At 38.8% G+C, this 18023-nt stretch overlaps 1 protein-coding gene across 1 annotated transcript; it reads left to right on the top strand.

The window, feature by feature from the left end:
- The first annotated feature begins 576 nt into the window (after positions 1-576).
- Positions 577-18020, top strand: gmip (GEM interacting protein). Its single transcript, XM_059347679.1, has 21 exons — positions 577-752; positions 2318-2405; positions 3862-3958; positions 4122-4161; positions 6914-7039; positions 9122-9186; positions 9343-9450; positions 9567-9647; positions 9907-10068; positions 10629-10766; positions 11333-11523; positions 11684-11775; positions 12564-12626; positions 12737-12826; positions 12908-13050; positions 13148-13324; positions 13430-13567; positions 13685-13884; positions 13994-14318; positions 15163-15265; positions 16377-18020. Exons 1-21 carry the CDS (start codon positions 707-709, stop codon positions 17012-17014), a joined length of 3111 nt encoding a protein of 1036 aa, XP_059203662.1. The 5' UTR covers positions 577-706; the 3' UTR covers positions 17015-18020.
- Positions 18021-18023: the final 3 nt, after the last annotated feature.

Below are 18023 nucleotides of genomic sequence, written 5' to 3'. Positions count from 1 at the left end.
TTTATACCTATTTCTTTGGTCATGTTATACAAGCGTGTATCTCTGAGTTTGCTCTCAGTTGTTTTTATCTTGTTAACCCTCAAGGTGTCATCATTTTACCAACACTGCTTCATCCGTGCAGCTGTTGAGGTTGTATGTGCAACATACAGTACAACCACATTCTCTGAATATGAGCTCCTTTGTATATAAAGTAAAGAAAAACTTGATTTTACCAAAATGTATTCTGATGTAGAATAGATGAAATGTTTTATAACAACCAATTAGCTTTTTTGTTTCCCCAATACCTGCCAATATCAAGGTCAAATGTGTTATGAATGTAAAGTTTGTAATCTTCCACTGTTTTTTTTCTTCTTCTTTTGTTACTGAAATCTAAACACAGTAGCACCTTCTCACTATGTGTAGTGTGATAGTGTAGGTGGGGCCTACAGTGACAGCAAGATACACTTCCTCTTCCTATGGTGGTGGAAAGATTGGTCAACCTCCACTCTACTGGAGGAAGATCTTTTTTAGAGCACAAACGGCAGCAAGCTCAGAGCTGCATGCTAATAATTTAGCGCAAGTGTGTCAGTGTGTGCACACACTGCAGTGCAGGTTTCCTGGCGTCTCATCTGTGCTGTTCTTTATTGTGTATTGTTGTGTGACCTTGAGGGCAGATGATGTGTTAGTGGTGTTGGTAGTGTCTGGCTCATGTGGTGATAGTGCAGAAATGGAAGAAGACCAGGTGCCAAACAAGGATTCCTCTCAAGCCACAGGTGCGTACAAAGAGGTTTTTTTAAGTAACTTTGAGGAAGCGTTGCGTTTCAATACATATGTAGGATGTGACATTCATCATACTTTGGTAATTTAAAACCTTTTGGGTTCTTCATTATGAGGATTGTGTTTAAATTGATCTGTGTGTTGATTGTGAATGTGCTGACATTGCAGTAGTGTTTTGAAATAGGCATTGGTATTGCATGTGTATGTACAATGTGCCTGGATATGCATTTGTTAATGCTGTGTGGCGTGCTCCTAGTCAAAGGAGGTTTGGTGAACTTCCTGAACTATTTCTCTGTTTTGTCACTTTCTTGTTCTGTCTTTGTTGGGGTTACTTCTGTATTTGTAATTAATAAGATATGGTTGCCTTTCTTTTTTTCTTTTTTTTTTCAAAAAGCCCAGAATAGAAAATTAACTTAGGATATGGTTGAGACTGGTGAGACTTAACATCCGGAGCTTTTCATCATGTGGCTTAAATTCACAATTATAAATGATTTATTTTAGGTATAAAGAAAATAAAAACAGTCAAGGGTTTGTCCCTAATTAAGAACTGTTTGACTGGAAAACTCTGTGATCTAGTTTTACTAAAACATCTTACTTGCCTCTTAATACTGAAACACTGCTGGTGTGAAAAACAACTCTGTTCATTATGGGACGTGACACAAATTGCAAGCAGGATGTGGTTGACCAAAATGGAGACGTCCCTGAGAGAACGAGATTGCTTTTTCTCATTTGTTGCATCTGGTGTAAATCATCAGTTTTTAACCTCTTGGTAAGTGCCAAGGTGAAAAAAACACTGTAACAGTGGGAGTGCAATAGGTTGAGGCTTCGTCATAAAAATGCACCATGTTGTTCCGCATTATATTTTAGTTCATACATTCAAGTCTTCTCCAAAATGTGAAGGAAATGCTTTCAGACATGACTTAAGTAGAGAAAGCATGTTTGCTTTCTTTTCTTTAATGATTTTGTCTCTAGCACAATCATTTTAGTGCTGTTTTTTCTTCTTCTCTGAAAGTATAATATTATGTTGAACATTAGGTATTTAACTGATTCCTTTTGTTGAGCAGCTAAGATGTAGTGCAGATTATATTTCCAATAACCACATCACCAACAAGTCAAGGGACCTCTAGAAAGCAGGTCAGAGGTACATGACTCATTCATCATTCTGTTTTTTTGTGGCTTTGTAAAAGAATGAAAACCTCATTTTGGGATCAGCTTTGGCCTTAAAGTCAAACACATTGTATCTGTAAATTATATATATATATATATATATATATATATATATATATATATATATATATATATATATATATATATATATACCCTTCTTTGGCCTTAAAGTCAAACACATTTTATCTGTAAATTATATATATATATTTATATATATATACAGATAAAATGTGTTTGACTTCAAGGCCAAAGCTGACCTTTTAAAAACATTAAAAAACATACACGAACAGTCTGAAAGAGAGAGAGAGAAAGTCTGTGTTTGATAGTGAGAATGACACTTAAGAATCTTACGTCCTGTTAAGTGTGATATGATGTATTTTTTTTCTCATTACAGATGTGAAGGTGCGTCCTAAATCTGAAACCAAGCGCTACAGTGAAATTTTCAGAGAATTTGATAATCTCGATCTATCTTTAATTTCTTCGTAAGTATTTTACATTTACAAATGTGTTTTTCTTTTCTTATCTCATCACTGGGCTTTTTCAGTTTTGTCTGAATACTGTCATGGGAAAACACAAGGGTCAGTTAGGTGTCATTCAAAGATGCTATAAGCTTGGATGGTCACTGGGAACCATACAGGATGAAACTGATTCATTTATCAACTCAACGACATTTATCCATCAATTTGAATGCAACCAGCTAGGCTCTGTATATGTTTTTTTCATGCTGGGAGTCTTGTGACATAACAGTAGGATGATAACTGTGATATTTAAAAACAAAATCATATCATGTTAATAAAACACATATGATAAAATAGATTCAGCAGCTTTAAAATAATTTCCATTTATTTCTGTTCTTGCTTGTCTCCCTTCCTCCCTCTAATTCATCAGTTCATCTGGTTGTCTTTTCACTATCAATTAGGTGTAATGTTGTTTTTGTATTCTTTTGTGCAGTTATGGTTACAGACTCTCTGTCTCTGTCTCTATCTCTGTATATTCACATATTGAGTGAAAATAATTTACCAAAACACAAAACAGACAATAAACAAAGTTAAAAATGAATTTAACATTTTCTATAGATATCACAATAATATCTTATCATGTCTTTTGGTCCCAATAATCGTGTCATCGTGTGACAACCACTGGAAGCACAGGAAGCTCCTCCCTTTGAAGCACATGCCCAAACATCACACCATTTCTTTGAAAATGCGTTGACACTGAACAAATATATCAACATATGAAAATAGAAGTGCAGTAACATAAATTGGCAAAAGTGTATAAATAAAAGAAGACAATTGGGAACACTTTACAATAACCATCTAAGTGATCTTTATATATGGTTGATAAACCAATTATTTGCCATTTACAAAGTGCTATACATATTTAATCTTTAAATGTTTTCAACCAGTTTCTTAAAGGTATATGAATCAATTTGAAATCATTTACATACTTAATATGGTGTTTAAAATGTTATAATGAGTGCAAAACTATTAATAAACTAATAATTATAATTTAATTGTTTGTTAATGGTAAAGTAACTATCAACTTACATTAATATACCATCTATTTGCCATTTATAAATGATAGTTCAACATTAATAAATTATCTATTTACCATTCTAAATGGCCTATATAGGGTTTTTAAATGATGATTTAACTTTTATAAACTGTTTACCATTTATAAATGGTCTATTTACCATCTATAAATGATGGTTATTGTAAAGTGTTACCAGGTTATCTTAAAATGTATATAAGGCATTTGTGTGTGATACTGATCAACCCAACAACATGTGCAGTTAGTGTGTTCTGGCGGACATGCAACACAGCTGCAGGTAAACATATTGTTTGCTTATAGAATGCTTCTTGAGAAACTCTGAGCTTTATAAGGGTTTGCTGTTTGACTGTATATGTTTCTCTCCCACTGCACTCTTTCTATGTGCAGGGCAGGGGACGATCTGCTGGCAGACACTGACTCACTCTCCCTCTCAGAATCCATCTCGACAGAAACTGCAGATCTCACAGAGCAACATGATTCATCTGTAAGGAATCTATGATTAGTTATTAAAATGAAGACCAACCTATTTCTGTTGAAAAAAATGTATTTTTGAGAAAAAATTACAGAATATTGTAGATTGTAGTGTTTGGGTGGATTACTGATGTCTTTATAGAGTAAGAGTGTGTTAAAATTATTTTTGTTCACAGATGCGTGCGGAAGTCATTGAAGTGGATGGAAGCCAATCAGGTAGGATCTGTGTGCGTGTGTGTGAGAAAGAAGGAGAGAAGTGGTGAAAGGACTCACTTCTTTTATTTAAAAATAAAATGTGTGACACCAGTGTATATATACTCTTACTTACGTAAATGTACAAAAGTATTAGCATCAAAATCTATTAAAGTAAAAGTTCTCATTATGCAGAATGGCCAATTTTAGAATCTTTTTTTTTTTACTGAATGTGATGGATTTATGTGTAAGCGTCAATAATGATTCAGCTGCTAAAGGTTCTACTGATTTGACATACTTTATATACTGCTGTGTAGCTTCCATAATAAAAAAAACACATTCATTTGTTAATTTATATAAAGCAACACTAAATCTGTGTAAATATCAGTAATAATAATATAATTAATAATAATATTTACAGATAATAATATCTGTAGAAAAATCGTTATTAAAGCTGTCAAATAATTGGAGTAAAAAATACAATATCGGCTTCCAAAATGTTGTGGAGTAGAAGTATAAAGTAGTAGAAAATGGAATTGCTCAAGTAAAGTACAAGTACCTTGAAATTGTATGTGAACATAGTACTTAGTTATATTCCATCAATGAGGGAGAAAGATTGAAAAGAATGTGGAGGTGTGTGTGTGTGTGTGTGTGTGTGTGTGTGTGTGGGATTCAGTACAAGGCTCCTTTATACTGAGTGTTACCTCCACTAATTAGAATTAGAGACTTTGTAGTGTTGTGGTTAAATATTCTGGTCTCATTATCAGCTTACCCTCACATACCCCACCCTGTGACTGACATGCGACATCCCAGCAGATCAGCAGTGATGAGATGCGGGAGCTTGCTGTCATTTGTGATATTTAATAACGTATTTTCGTCAATGGTTACTTGGTTTCTTCTAATTAGCCGTCAGTTGTAATTGCCCTGTTGTAACAAGATTAGGCTAAAGGGACAGGATTAAAGCAGGAGACAGCTGCTCTCAGTTTTTACCTCAGACAAAAGGGGAAGACTGAGGGGTCCACTGAAAAAGGATGTGGCACTGTTATTCAGGCTTTTCAATAAATACGGGGAAAACTAGACTGTCATTTCCAAGTACTCAAACCTCAGATTGACTCAAACTACAAGTCACAACTTGCGGTGGTAGAGGAGATTAAGAATTATAGAGAAAGATTGTGTTTAAATAACCCGGATGTCTTTTGTCTTTTAATGTCTTTTTAGGGTATTTATTTGGCTTTGAATCCATGCCTGTCTGTACCTGTTGAACATGGTCACTAAAGGTGTATCCCATTTAATGTAATTTCTGTTGTCACACCACAACAAGACCAGTTAATTTGTCATTATGTACATTTCATATCACTTAATCAAAGGAACATGCTCTTTGGCAATCTGGTTTCGTGTGCCCCCACCTGCTCGGTCACACCAGGAGTTAAACCTCACTCAATGCTTCTCTAAAGCCTGTCACTTTGCAATCTGGACCTGACTAGGATAATCCCCAATCCTAGTGCAGGAGGCCAGAGCCATGGGGCGGCACAGAGTCTACTCTAAGGCTGATTTCTGAAAGTGCCCAGAGCACTTCCTAAAACAGAACGCAGAGAGGAAAGGCTAAGAGAGGTCAACCTTCGCACACGATCTGGAAGCAAATCCGACGTTCTTTTGGATGCCTGTTCATCCTCCTTTTCTTGTGGATTGTGCTTGAAGACAAAAAAAAATCACCCTGGTTGGATTTTTATACCACTCTAACTGGCTGTGGCGTCTGTGTAAAAGAGCGGACCAGAATAAAATCTGCATGTCTGAGTGAGGAACTTGAGAGAGGAGTTGTTGCACACTTTCTGGCAACGGGTGCTTGCTCAGTTAAGAACAGAGCCGAATACTTGGACTGCACTATAGACTGTTAAGAAGGAGTTCTTAAAGTGCATCCGCTGCTCTAACCTTAGACTACAGGAGAGGATAGGGATGTGGTCTAATCGTTTTTGACATTTATTTGCAAATGTTGTGCTGGAAGTAGAGCACACACAGAAAGAGGAAAAGAGAAAGTGGTGTGGAGTGTGCTTGAGAGACCATGTGATTGTCATGCGTACATAGTCTGTTTTAGTTTGAGTCAGAGAGGAAGAACCACAGTGGTTGTCATATCAACGCCCTGCGTGCCTGACCGCAGCAGCGCTGTGACATGACGGTGTCTGATACTGTATGCTGGCACTGAGTGGTGTTCAGCTCCGCCTGCCTCTTTGTAGCGGACTAGAAGTGAACAGGTGTGAGAGGGAGGGGCCAGGCACAGAGAGGAAGAGGGGAGAGGAGGGTAGTTATTTAGCTAAAGCTGTTTGTCTTTGGTGCATAGAAATGTTCCTCTCTCAGGCCATATCCCCCTGTGTGTCTACTGGAAGACTTAGGATTGATTAAAGAGATTTTTGCCAACCAACAAGAGTATACATCCATTGTGCTTACATGCAAGAGATACGTACAGTGTGCCGGTACCTACTGGAAACCAAAGGACCTTTATTCTACAGCTATGACGGACAATATGGAGTCATTGTTTCCTGTTTTGGGTTTGTCTATCCCTTCTTCTTTAAGAGTGACATTTTTTCACATCCCTTCCTTTTCTGAGAGAGTTTAGGAGTCAGAGGAGTTGCCACTCCAGAATAGATGTTTTTTCTTTGAGGCTGGAGACTGTTTGAGTCCTCCAGGACTGACAGGAGTAGCCCAATGGACACAGTGTGATCTCCTGGGTCCAGCTCCAAGTGTCTGGAGCCTGTCGTGATGCTGATGTACTCCCTCTCAGCCCAGGACGCAGACCTGGCCCTCTGTCGCTGTGATGATGGAGTGGAGACGGCGATGCAGTACACCAAGATGTGGTGCCGCTACTCCAAAGACCTCCTGACCTGGATGGAAAAGAGAATCAGCTTGGGTAAGTGTACTAGCAGCTGAAAAGGTAAACAGTAACATGCAAAGATCATATCATAACTTATGCGTCTCTGTCAAGGCTTTTGGGCCTACTGCGTTGATGTATTTGAATATAAACTGCACACAAAAGCAAATGTGACTCAGTGCTGGTAAAATGCAAATATACTGTCTAAAACAGAGAATCCCCTGTATAAAAAATCATCATATCCACTATGCAGTCACTAGTCTTAGAAAGATGCAATCATTTATGTGTGCACTGTGCCATGTTGTATAAGTAGGTGTGACTTTGTTTCTTATAGAGCTAGAGCCGTTTACTGATTCAATTTGGAACTGTAATTAGTACCAGAAACATGGCCCACATATTCCTAGAAAAGTCAGATATATATAGACATCACTGCAGCAGTCAGCAGGATTCACAAGAGCAGTGCCTTGCGTCATATTGTCCATCAATAAAGAACCAATACTTAAGACATTTTAGAGGGTTTATTAGTATGGTAAAACACCATGTTGTAACCTGCCATAACATGGTCCGTCTGTATTATTTCACTGTGTGAGGGCGTCTGCGGGTGATGCAGTCACCTCAATGAACTACACACTGTACACACAGAGAGAAAGGATTAGAGGGCAGATTAGCAGGGCGAAGCTGGGTAATAAAGTCGACGGGGTGCCACTGGAGTACATAGACACTGATTACCCTCATATCAGACTGCGTAGGTGTCCAGTGTCCTGACTGAGATGCTAAACATGCAAGTCTATTGGCAACAGTCAAAACAGGAGAGTCCCCTGCTCAGCTGTGTGAGGACAGCGTTAGGCAAGCAACAAATGAGTAATGCTGGGTGGAGCTCAGCCCCAAACTACTGTTGATTACACATATTAGAGCAACATAGTGAGATCCCAAATAGCAACTGTGCTGTGTCTAAGGAGAAGTCAGAACAAGAACCAGAAGTTCCATTTATAGATAGATATCAGGCAAGTACTTGCTTGTACTAACAGCAAATGCAGACCAAAGCTATTTTGAAGCAAACCAGTTGCACTGATCAGGTTAAAATGGACACCAACAAGCACTACCTGGTCTCCAGGATGCTCGATGAGCTTTTCAATAAATGCCAGGGTTAACTGAAGGGACACACGCGCCGGGTGTTATCACCAGGCCAGTTCTAAAATGGAGCTCCAAGCATTGAAGCCAGGCCCAAAGGGTCAAAGGGTTCAGATGATCCCCAGATGGACCAAGCCCAGGGAGCATGTAAAGGTCTATGGTTGACCCTGAATGGGATCAAGTGCAACAATTTACATACTGACTTATATTATGGACAATATAAGTTATGTGCATTTCTATAATATAGAAATGTGTTTCAACTTGTCACCTGACACTTGCCCCCTCCGTTGTTATTGTGAAAATGATGCAGTCAAGTTTCAACAGTAACAGCGGGGGGTCAGATGTGAAGAACAAACATGTGCCACAAATAAAGATTTTAATGGTGCAAAGCAAACTGAAACCTGGCAAACATAACCAAAATGTCTCACCAAATATCAGGGACTCAAAAGATATAGACCAGAGAAAAGAGAGAACAATAAAATAAAAGGGAAAAAAGTGAGAAGAAGCTCCAGGTTTGACAGGTGAAGCTAAATGGGGCAAAGAAGAGGAGAGGCAAACAGGCAAACAAGTTAAAAAAAACAACAACAATACTGTGGCAGGGTCACTTTTAAAGCTAGTAGTGAAAAAACTGGTATCATAAGAAACTAAATGACTGATACCAACCATTTCATGATTTCTTGTCAGGAAGAAAAGGTGGCACTGCCATTCTTCAAAATGGTTTATTAAATATTTCTGCACATGGGGTCGCTAAACAGTCTTTCAATTGCATGGATTGGGCATTAGGCCTTAGGATCGATGGTTGGTGCTGGAGTGGATGTGCATGCTGGACCCAACTTGGGAAATTTTGTCCCGATCTGTAACTCCTGATGGCTGGCCTGATCGAAGAAACACATTTATAGCAATAATCAATAGTTTTGTTCCAGTTCAGTCCATTGTCCAGTGTGTCTTATACCTTTTGAGTAACAAAAACGTAAACTTTTTTGTTGACAGAACAAGAATTTGCAAAAAATGTGACGAAGACAGCAGAAGCAGCAAAAGCCAATGTGGGGCTGCAGGTACAGCTTTATTTATTGGATGTGTGCCAAAGAAAATATTTTAGTGTTCATCACAAATTGTTACAGACTGTTATTAAGATTGACCTCCACAACAGAGTTGTGTTGAACATTAACCTTTCTTAGAAAACCTATCTGAAGTTGTTCTTACCTTTGTAGGAAATGATGCCCCTGCAGTACATCTACACAATGGCGCTGGAACAAGACATCAAGAACAGTGTGACTTCTAGAAAGACTTCAGAACTGATACACAACCGCTGTTACCAAGTATAGAAGTCCAGACACACACGCAAAAAGTTTAAGTTTTAGTAAATTTTCTCACTCTTATAGAGGTGGGTGTGTAGCAATGACTTTGTGTTTAATGCAGTATCTCTTTCCCAAAGGCCTTGGCTGCCAAAAAGAATGAGATCGACAAGTGGCGCAGAGAGTTTAAGGAGCAGTGGGCACGAGAACAAAGGAGGATGGTAAGTGAATTAGGAATCTTGTTTATGGCAGAAGTTGAGCTGAGTTTATTACACTGTCAAAAGTAATTTACTCTAACTGGAGACATTCAAACAGACTGGATGCCTGAACAAGCATCTATAGAAAAATATTTCCCTTTGTGAAATAATCAATGGTCTGTTATGACCTTGTTGATTTCTGCTTAAAACTGCACATGACTCACACAGTAACAATTAACTAATTTGTGTTTTTTTTCTCCGTGTCTACTGTGTACGTTTTCAGAATGAAGCAGTGGCAGCTTTAAAAAAGGCTCGTCAGCAATACTACCAGCGCTGTGATGAGCTAGAAAAAGCTAAAGCTATCTCTGCTAAAGCTGTGGATGACACAGCTGGAATCAAAACACTGGATAAGAGGCGAAAGTCCAAGGACGAAGCCCAGACTAAGGTGAGATAAATGCCTGGATAACACTTCACAATAACCATCATTTATAAATGGTAAACAGATAGTTAATTAATGGTTGATCATCATTTGTAAACCATATATAGGCCATTTAGAATGATAAATAAATAATTTATTAATGTTTAACTAACTACATAATTTATAAATAACAAATAAATGGTATATGAATGTATGTTTATAGTTACTTTACCAACAACAAACAATTCAATTATAGTTAATAGTTTATCAATAGTGTTAGTTGCACATACACCATATTTAGTGTGTTAATGATTTTGAAATTATTCATATACCTTTAAGAAATTGGTTGAAAACATTTAAAGATTAAACACTTTATAAATGGTTTATAGACCAATTATTAACCATTTACAAACATCACTTAGTTGGTTGTTGTAAAGTGTTACCAATGCCTGCTTATTAAACTGCTATAAAATGATGATGAGTAGTAGTAAGGCCCAAGGGTTAACAATAGTGAGGAGAAGTGATGAGAAATGATGTACATTTGTGATAGTTTAGCATATCTCAGGTGTTTTCTTTGTCTTCTTTAGGTGATGGAGGCAGAGATCCTGTACAGACAGTGTGTGAATGATGCCAAGATCCACCAGGATGATTTAGTGAAAGTCAAAGAGAGAATTATTTCCCACATTCGCAAGCTCATCTGTCAGGGAGACACTGTGCTCAAGGAGGTGGGTATGAAATCAAGGAAACTAAGCATCTGTCCTCCTGTCAGCTTGCTTCTAGACAGCGTGTGTTCACTGCAGCAGTCAGCAGTAATGTTATGCATTTATTTTAGTAAATCTCAAACACTTGGGCCCCTTTAGAAACATTCATAAAAGCAGCAGCTAAGGGTGCATTTGGATGCAAGCCACCACTCTCTGTTTTAGCAGAGTGTCTACAATGCCTAAAGCATCTCCCTGTATGTATAAAATGACACCTATTTGCATATATGTCATTAGATGATAATACATTATCTCTCCACCTCCACGTCTGCAACATAAATGCAAAACATAAATGCATATATGTGACTGAGTATTATAATCACAATATCATACTTAAGCAGTGCTTTATGGTTTGCAACTTTTCCTCTATAATGGAATAAAACAAAGGAATTACTTACAATGATGAGGATCGGAAAGGAACTTGTTAAGCAAAATACTCAGAATTTTTTTTCACTCATGCAACTATTTATGATAACTTAGCTTAGTGAATTAATTTCCTTTGTCTCTTCCATCTTGTCTCCTCTCTGCATCAGGCCACAGTCAACATGTTTTATTTCCAGCGGCAGCAGACAGAGGCTGTTCCTCTCGGCTATCACAACCTGGAGGTGACTTGCAGGGGTCTGGAGCCTGGCGAGCCCTACCTGCTCTACATCCTCAGCAAGCATCGTCCTGAACAACCTCTCCAAGTCTTTAACTTCCAGGAGTATATCCCTCAGTGGAAAAGGTAAACCAACCATTGACGTCTCTGCTGTTACGTACTTTGATTGTGGTTTTGTTTATTGTGTATATCTAAAGAGTGTGAGGTTTTTTTTTTTTTAATTAAGAATGTATTTGTTTATGGCCACAAATTAACTCCTTCTGTCTCAATCCTTTCTATTTGAAAGGAACAAACGAAAGACCAGCAACACTCTCAGCTCTCTGCAGGACTCTTCACCAATGACAGATGAGAGTCCTAACAGACGATCCTGTGATGGCAGTAAGGACTCCCTATTATTATATCATAATTATATTAACAGATTACTTATGTGTGGCACTTTCTGCTAGGCACATGTCTATAATGCCTTATGAACATACCTATATATATGCGCTACACTGTTATCTACTTACAGTAACTAGCACTGTGCAATTATAGTTATAAACACTACTAAATATTCCTAATGCTTTATAACAATAAGCATATGACAAGTATCATAATGTATCATATCATATACATATATATATATATATATATATATATATACACACATATATACATATATACATATATATATATATATATATATATATACACACATATATACATATATACATATATATATATATATATATATATATGTGTGTGTGTGTGTGTGTACATACTGAAATTCCTGCTGTAAAGGCAGATATAATACATGAAAAGCTGGTAGTGATTATTATTCGCTTCAAGCAAACAATAAAAATATATTATAAAACTATTGTAATGTATTTCACCTAGGTATTTACATGAGAATTATAAAACACTATGATCCTTGCAAAAAAATGTCAGTTAGTGGCCAGCAATACAAAGTATGATGACACCTATAGATACTTTAATTTTAAGAAGCTTTATTTTTAAAAACTAATCTGCATATTTATGAGTGCTTATAACCATAAGTATATGGTGGTAGATGCAGATTATGACACATTATTAGTATGTTTATAATGCATTATTGATATGGGTGTCATAGAAAGTGCTATCTTATCCACTTTCATTAACTTTTCCTTTTGTGTTTTGGTGCACTTTAGGGAAAACAGGGTACAGTGACAATGAGAGTTTTGGTGGCAGTTTAGAATCTCTGTCCAGCCCAGGTACAAGCCTGCATTTGTTTTTTCATAACTTTTCTTTCGCAAGCATATGAAATCCCTATAAAGATAAACATTGATTCATCGACTGTGTCTCTGATCTATGGGATTTTTAGCTCACACTAACAGGAGGCTGCCGAAAACCGCGTCCACTTTGACAGTGTCATCAGATGACATGGACGAACGGGATATGGCGTCAGAATCAGGTTTGTTATTCCCTTCTTATGCCTTTATAACCCCTGTTGGTAAATAAACAGAATGATTCTATTCGCTCCCTTTCCCTACAGAATGCATTGACGTTCAGCCAGTCAAAGTGCGCACACTTTCACGAGCTGCACTGACTCACCGACTAAGGAAGATGAAGAGCAAGATGGTCAAATGCAAACAGTGTGAAAATTACATTGTCGTCAACGGGGTCGAATGTGAGGAGGTATGAAATTGCGGTAAAACATCATTTTAGAAGGCCAGCAGAACATGAGTGAGTAAGGTTGTTAATGTCATCTGTCTTGTTCCTGTCCCACCTTCAGTGCGGGATGGCTTTGCACAGGAAGTGTATGGAGGTGTGTCAGCTAGAGTGTGAGAACAGGAAGGGGACTGTGTTCGGAGTTGACCTCTCTTTGCTGTCTCGTGACAATCCAGATGAGGTGCCCTTTGTGGTTATTCTCTGCACATCTGAGATCGAGAGTCGAGCTCTCTCTGTCCAGGTATTATTACCATCAGAGTGACTGACATTTTTTTTTTTTTAAAAGACTGTCAGAAAAGCATTAGTTGTGGTCTGACAACAGTTTTGTACTTTTGTTTTCTCCAAGGGGGTGTATCGTGTGAGTGGGTCCAAGCCCCGCATCCAGAAGCTCTGTCAGGCCTTTGAGGTGCAAAAGGAGCAGGTGGACCTCTCTGACCTTTCACCGCATGACATCACCTCAATCCTAAAGCACTTCTTCAAGGAGGTACAGGGCTCATTGCCAATGAATTTGGCTGATTATAAGAGAAGTTAGTCCCTGACCTGTCATAGCCTCTTTCTCTGATCTCAGTGAGTAACCTTTCTTTTCCTCACTCCCTTCCAGCTCCCAGAGCCTTTACTAACCTTTGACCTGTACAATAATTTCATCACGGTGGGAAAGACCATTCAGAGCCTGAATGAAAGGGAGCCGACACCAGACACTAATGATACAATGGACATCATTAACAACTTGCAAAAGTTATTACAGAAACTTCCTTCTTATTGCTACATCACCTTGCGGTACATGATGTCTCACCTACAGAGGTGAGCTTGCAGCAGAGTCACAGAGCTCTCTGGTTACATTTTACCCGACGCTCCCATGAGATTTTTCTTGAATTTTCAATCTGAATTTGTCTGCTCTCTGTCTTCACAGAGTTTCAGAGAACTACGAGAACAAGATGTCACCTAGCAATTTGGGTATTGTATTTGGGCCAACACTTTTGCGCCCTCTTGTGTCTTCTGACACGTCAATGATTGCCCTGCTGGAGACCACTTACCAGGCTGTACTTGTTGAGTTCCTTATCACACACCATGACAAGATTTTTGGCCTTGAGCAGAAACCCAGTACGCCCCCTCCCCCACCCCCCACTGCACCTCTTCCAGACACCCCTCCTAGAGCTTCCTGTGCCCTGGATGGGGAAGTTTACAGCAGCTCGGAACATGAAACCTCTTCTAGAGAAAGGCCGCACTCACTAGAAGTAAGTACTACTCTATTCCAGTGTACAGGATATTTAATGACTCACAAATGCACAGTTGCAGTTGACTGCTACTTCGGTTTAAAAGGGATCAGGCATACACACAGGGGACAGTGAGTTTGTACCTGAGCTACTTTTCCTGATTAATGTACCTGTTGTTTTAAGAGCCTTAGCACCTTAACCTAATGCTCATTCTATCAGGATTAACACGCTGGACAGCTGCTGCATTTTTCCTGCTCTTTGCTCTCTGACTTGCATTGACTTCTTTCAGGCTTTACTAATGTGGGCATTTCCCTGCTATTACTCATCTAAAAAAAAAAAAAGAGTTACAGTGACTGTAGCAGATGGCTTAGAGGCAAAAAAACAACAACCCAGATCTGTCCTTTAGGGGCGTTAAGGGGGTGGTTAACACTGGGAGCTACTTATGCTCATGGTTTAAAATGTCCTGAACACTCAAACCACTTTGTCAACCTATTGATCAGTTGATTGAATCCACAGATCTGTGAAATTAAGTTTTACCACCAAAAATCATGCACCAATTTAAAAATTGTGTTTACCAGAGATGTGCACATATGTCTGTTAGAAATACATTAATCAATGTAAAAAAATAAAAAAGCAATAACTAAACCACCCCTTAACTACAGAAATCCAAGCTGACTTGAACGATCAATTAGTCAGCTTATCGACTAAGAGGGGACACCAAAGGGTCAGAATCATCCAGTAGTGTATAATGGCGTTTTCCCGTAAGGATCGCTGTCACATACTGTAGTGCTGCAGTATTGCAGGTTAAGTCGTGGTCTGTAAACTCTTGCAGAAATCCACCACTCAACTTGTGTCATTCCAACAGAGTCGAACAATCAAGAGAGAGTCAAGCGAGGGTTATATATCTGACAAGTCTTCATCCAATGAGGCAGTGGACCAGCTCAGCCCTGAAGCCAATGAGAGAGCAGGTAGGCGGGACATAGTGATAGAGCAGTTACTCATGACTAGAACAGGTGAACAAGATACTCATAGAATGCACAGAGTTAATGTCTCATGTAGTTTGTAGATGTAAGGTTTTTTTAGTTCTTGCTACAATGAAAATACCGTGTCAGCTTGTACCTTTTGCTGCTTGAGGACATGTTTTAATTAACCCTTTTGGCGATCTTGTAGGTATTTCACACATAACACTCAAGTTGTTTACTTTCTCACCGTTAGGTGGTTTGTTCTGTCTTACAGTTACCAGATACAGTGTGCACCTCAAGGGACTGTTGCAGTTTTCTCACTTTACACGTTTCCTCCAGTTATTTATAGAAATATGACTTCCTGCCATTTTTCTGCTGACGCCATCTAGTTGTTTTCATCTTTTAAACTTGATCAGTCAGAGTTTATCTCTTTCTTCGCTTGCTTTACTCTTGCTGTAGTTCTGAGGTGCTTTCTTCTTTGTCGCTACTGGGGCTGCAACTAACATTTATGTTCATTTTCTGAATAGTCTGCATATTATCTTCTACATTCATTGATTAATTGTTGGGTTTATAAAATGTCAGAAATGTGAAAAACTACAGTTTCTCAAAGTCCGCCATGAGGTCTTTGAATGCCTTGTTTTGTCAGTCAAAAAACCCAAAGATATTGAATTTAATATGAAATAAAACAAAGAAAAGCAAGAAATCTCTATATGCAAGAAGTGGATTCATTTTCTACAACATCAGAGTAGTTTATCAACTAATGGATCAGTTGAATAGTTGTTAAAGCTCTAGTGGCTACAACACCAAGTAGCTTCAAGGCTTCTAGTCACACCTGAACACATGGATTCAACTCAAATGGAGAATAGCATTATTCATTTTGAACTTATATTAATCCCTTTGAAGTCTATGAAGGATATAGTTTCAGTCTGCAGACTTTCCAGAAGGACTCTGTTTGAACCTTTAACCTAAAGTTTTAGTCAAGGTACTGCTAACTATTTCAGGTTCTGTGTTCAATCTGCCTAAAAAAACATGCCAGGAAATCCAGGTTTAATATAATCAATGACCTATGTTGGCATTACTTTTATAAATCTCACCTGTTCTCCTTCTTCTGCCTCAGTCCTGGCTATGAGAGCGGCATCGAGCGATCCTCGGGGTGAGCCGGTGGGGGAGCCACACTCTGATTTGGGGACTCAGCCACACTATCGCTTCACCAGACAGCCTGTGAAGTATTACCGGCATCATAACCCAGGAACCCGACTCCCCAACCCAGTTCGTGTAGCCAGACAGCCTGCAGCCCCAGAGAGGGACTGTCCAGGGAGTGCAGACAGCAGCCGCAGCTCCTCTCCAGAGCCAGGGACACAGAGATTTTTCCAAAACTTAGAAGTCCACTTTGACAACAGCCACCAGCCACTGCAGGCTGCCGGTGGCACAGAGAACAGAATGGACGTCCCACTGAGTCCCCGCGAGGTGGTGCAGTACATGCTGGGACTGGACTCAATATTAACATCCACTGCAAGTGAGACGTCATCCAGCACAACACAGGAGTCTCCTCAGGAGATGGCATCTATGTGTCAAGCTGATCAGAACATAAAAATGTCCAATAACAGACAGAGTGCTGGACTGAGTCAGGTCTTGTGTCAGTCTCCAAAGATAATTCCTGTTGAGCACAATGTGATGTCTCCAGCACAGAAGATCCTGTCTGGCTTGAAGCTGAGACGCAGCCACTCAGGGAAGGATGAGCAGCTCTTTGTCTAAGGGAAAACTGAAATCTCCGGACGGGTCTCTGGAATATAATCACACACATACTGGAAGTTATGAATCTCTCATTTATTCTCTGTAACAATGATCAAACACTGTATTTTAAAAACAAATATCCATACACAAAAATGTAACTGTCTTTAAAATAATACTTAGATGAAGGTTCAGTTCCCTCAAGCTCACATTCAAATCACTGTTTAAGGAAACACAAGTTCAGACCTGATGCATACTTGGATGCTACAGCCTTATTATGACTAATTATTTTAATATTTTGACCATATTTTGATATTATTGACCATACAGCTTTCTAATACCCAGACCAGATGTAATTTTTCTAGTGTATCTGAATGTAACAGGTGATTCTAGCTTGCAGGTTAAGAGATGCAAACTAGCATGTAACTTTTCTGGATTACTCATGAACAAACTATTCTGCAAATCTACTAAATTCAAAAGCCATCGAGTGTTGTATTTTCTAAGATATTTTGTTGTCTATTTGTTGTGCTTTTTTCAATGTTTTATAGCCCCCTGGTAGACATTTTGAGCTACTTGAACTAAGATATGCCTTCTTTGTTTTCATAGTGAAGTTGTCTTAACAGTATTTTAGTTCCATGCACCGTTCCTGTTTTGACACAAGGGGGCGGTCTTCTCTCAGTGTGTGGGGAAAACATGCCAGACACAATAGCAGAGGGGCAATTAAACCACTTATTTTTAATTACATGTTTTGAGATGTCACTTCCTTCTTCCACATCAGCCTTTGTCACCCGTGGACCTGTTTCAGTTTGGCATATAAAGTGAGGCAACATTTTCTGAGATGGAATTATGATTGGCTGAAACTGCTCTCAGCTTTTGCCTTTTGTCCCTTTGATCATATTTTACCAGAATCAGGCATTTTACGCACATAACAAAATCTGTGCGTCATAACAGATTCCCGTAGTCCTTGTCAGGGGAGATGAGTGTCTCTCCGCAAATCCTTTCACGTATCAACTGCGCCCTTTAAAGTCTCCGT

This window comes from Centropristis striata, chromosome 13 (assembly GCF_030273125.1).
Source record: "Centropristis striata isolate RG_2023a ecotype Rhode Island chromosome 13, C.striata_1.0, whole genome shotgun sequence".
Classification (NCBI taxonomy): domain Eukaryota; kingdom Metazoa; phylum Chordata; class Actinopteri; order Perciformes; family Serranidae; genus Centropristis; species Centropristis striata.
This window is presented reverse-complemented; position numbering and strand designations above follow the sequence as displayed.

Bases quoted from the DNA above. Each gene is read 5' to 3' on its own strand.
- gmip (XM_059347679.1), top strand. From the start codon at position 707: ATGGAAGAAGACCAGGTGCCAAACAAGGATTCCTCTCAAGCCACAG. The intron at 9,648-9,906 runs GTAAGTGAATTA...GTACGTTTTCAG, and splicing joins CACGAGAACAAAGGAGGATG to AATGAAGCAGTGGCAGCTTT. The intron at 13,568-13,684 runs GTACAGGGCTCA...ACTCCCTTCCAG, and splicing joins TAAAGCACTTCTTCAAGGAG to CTCCCAGAGCCTTTACTAAC.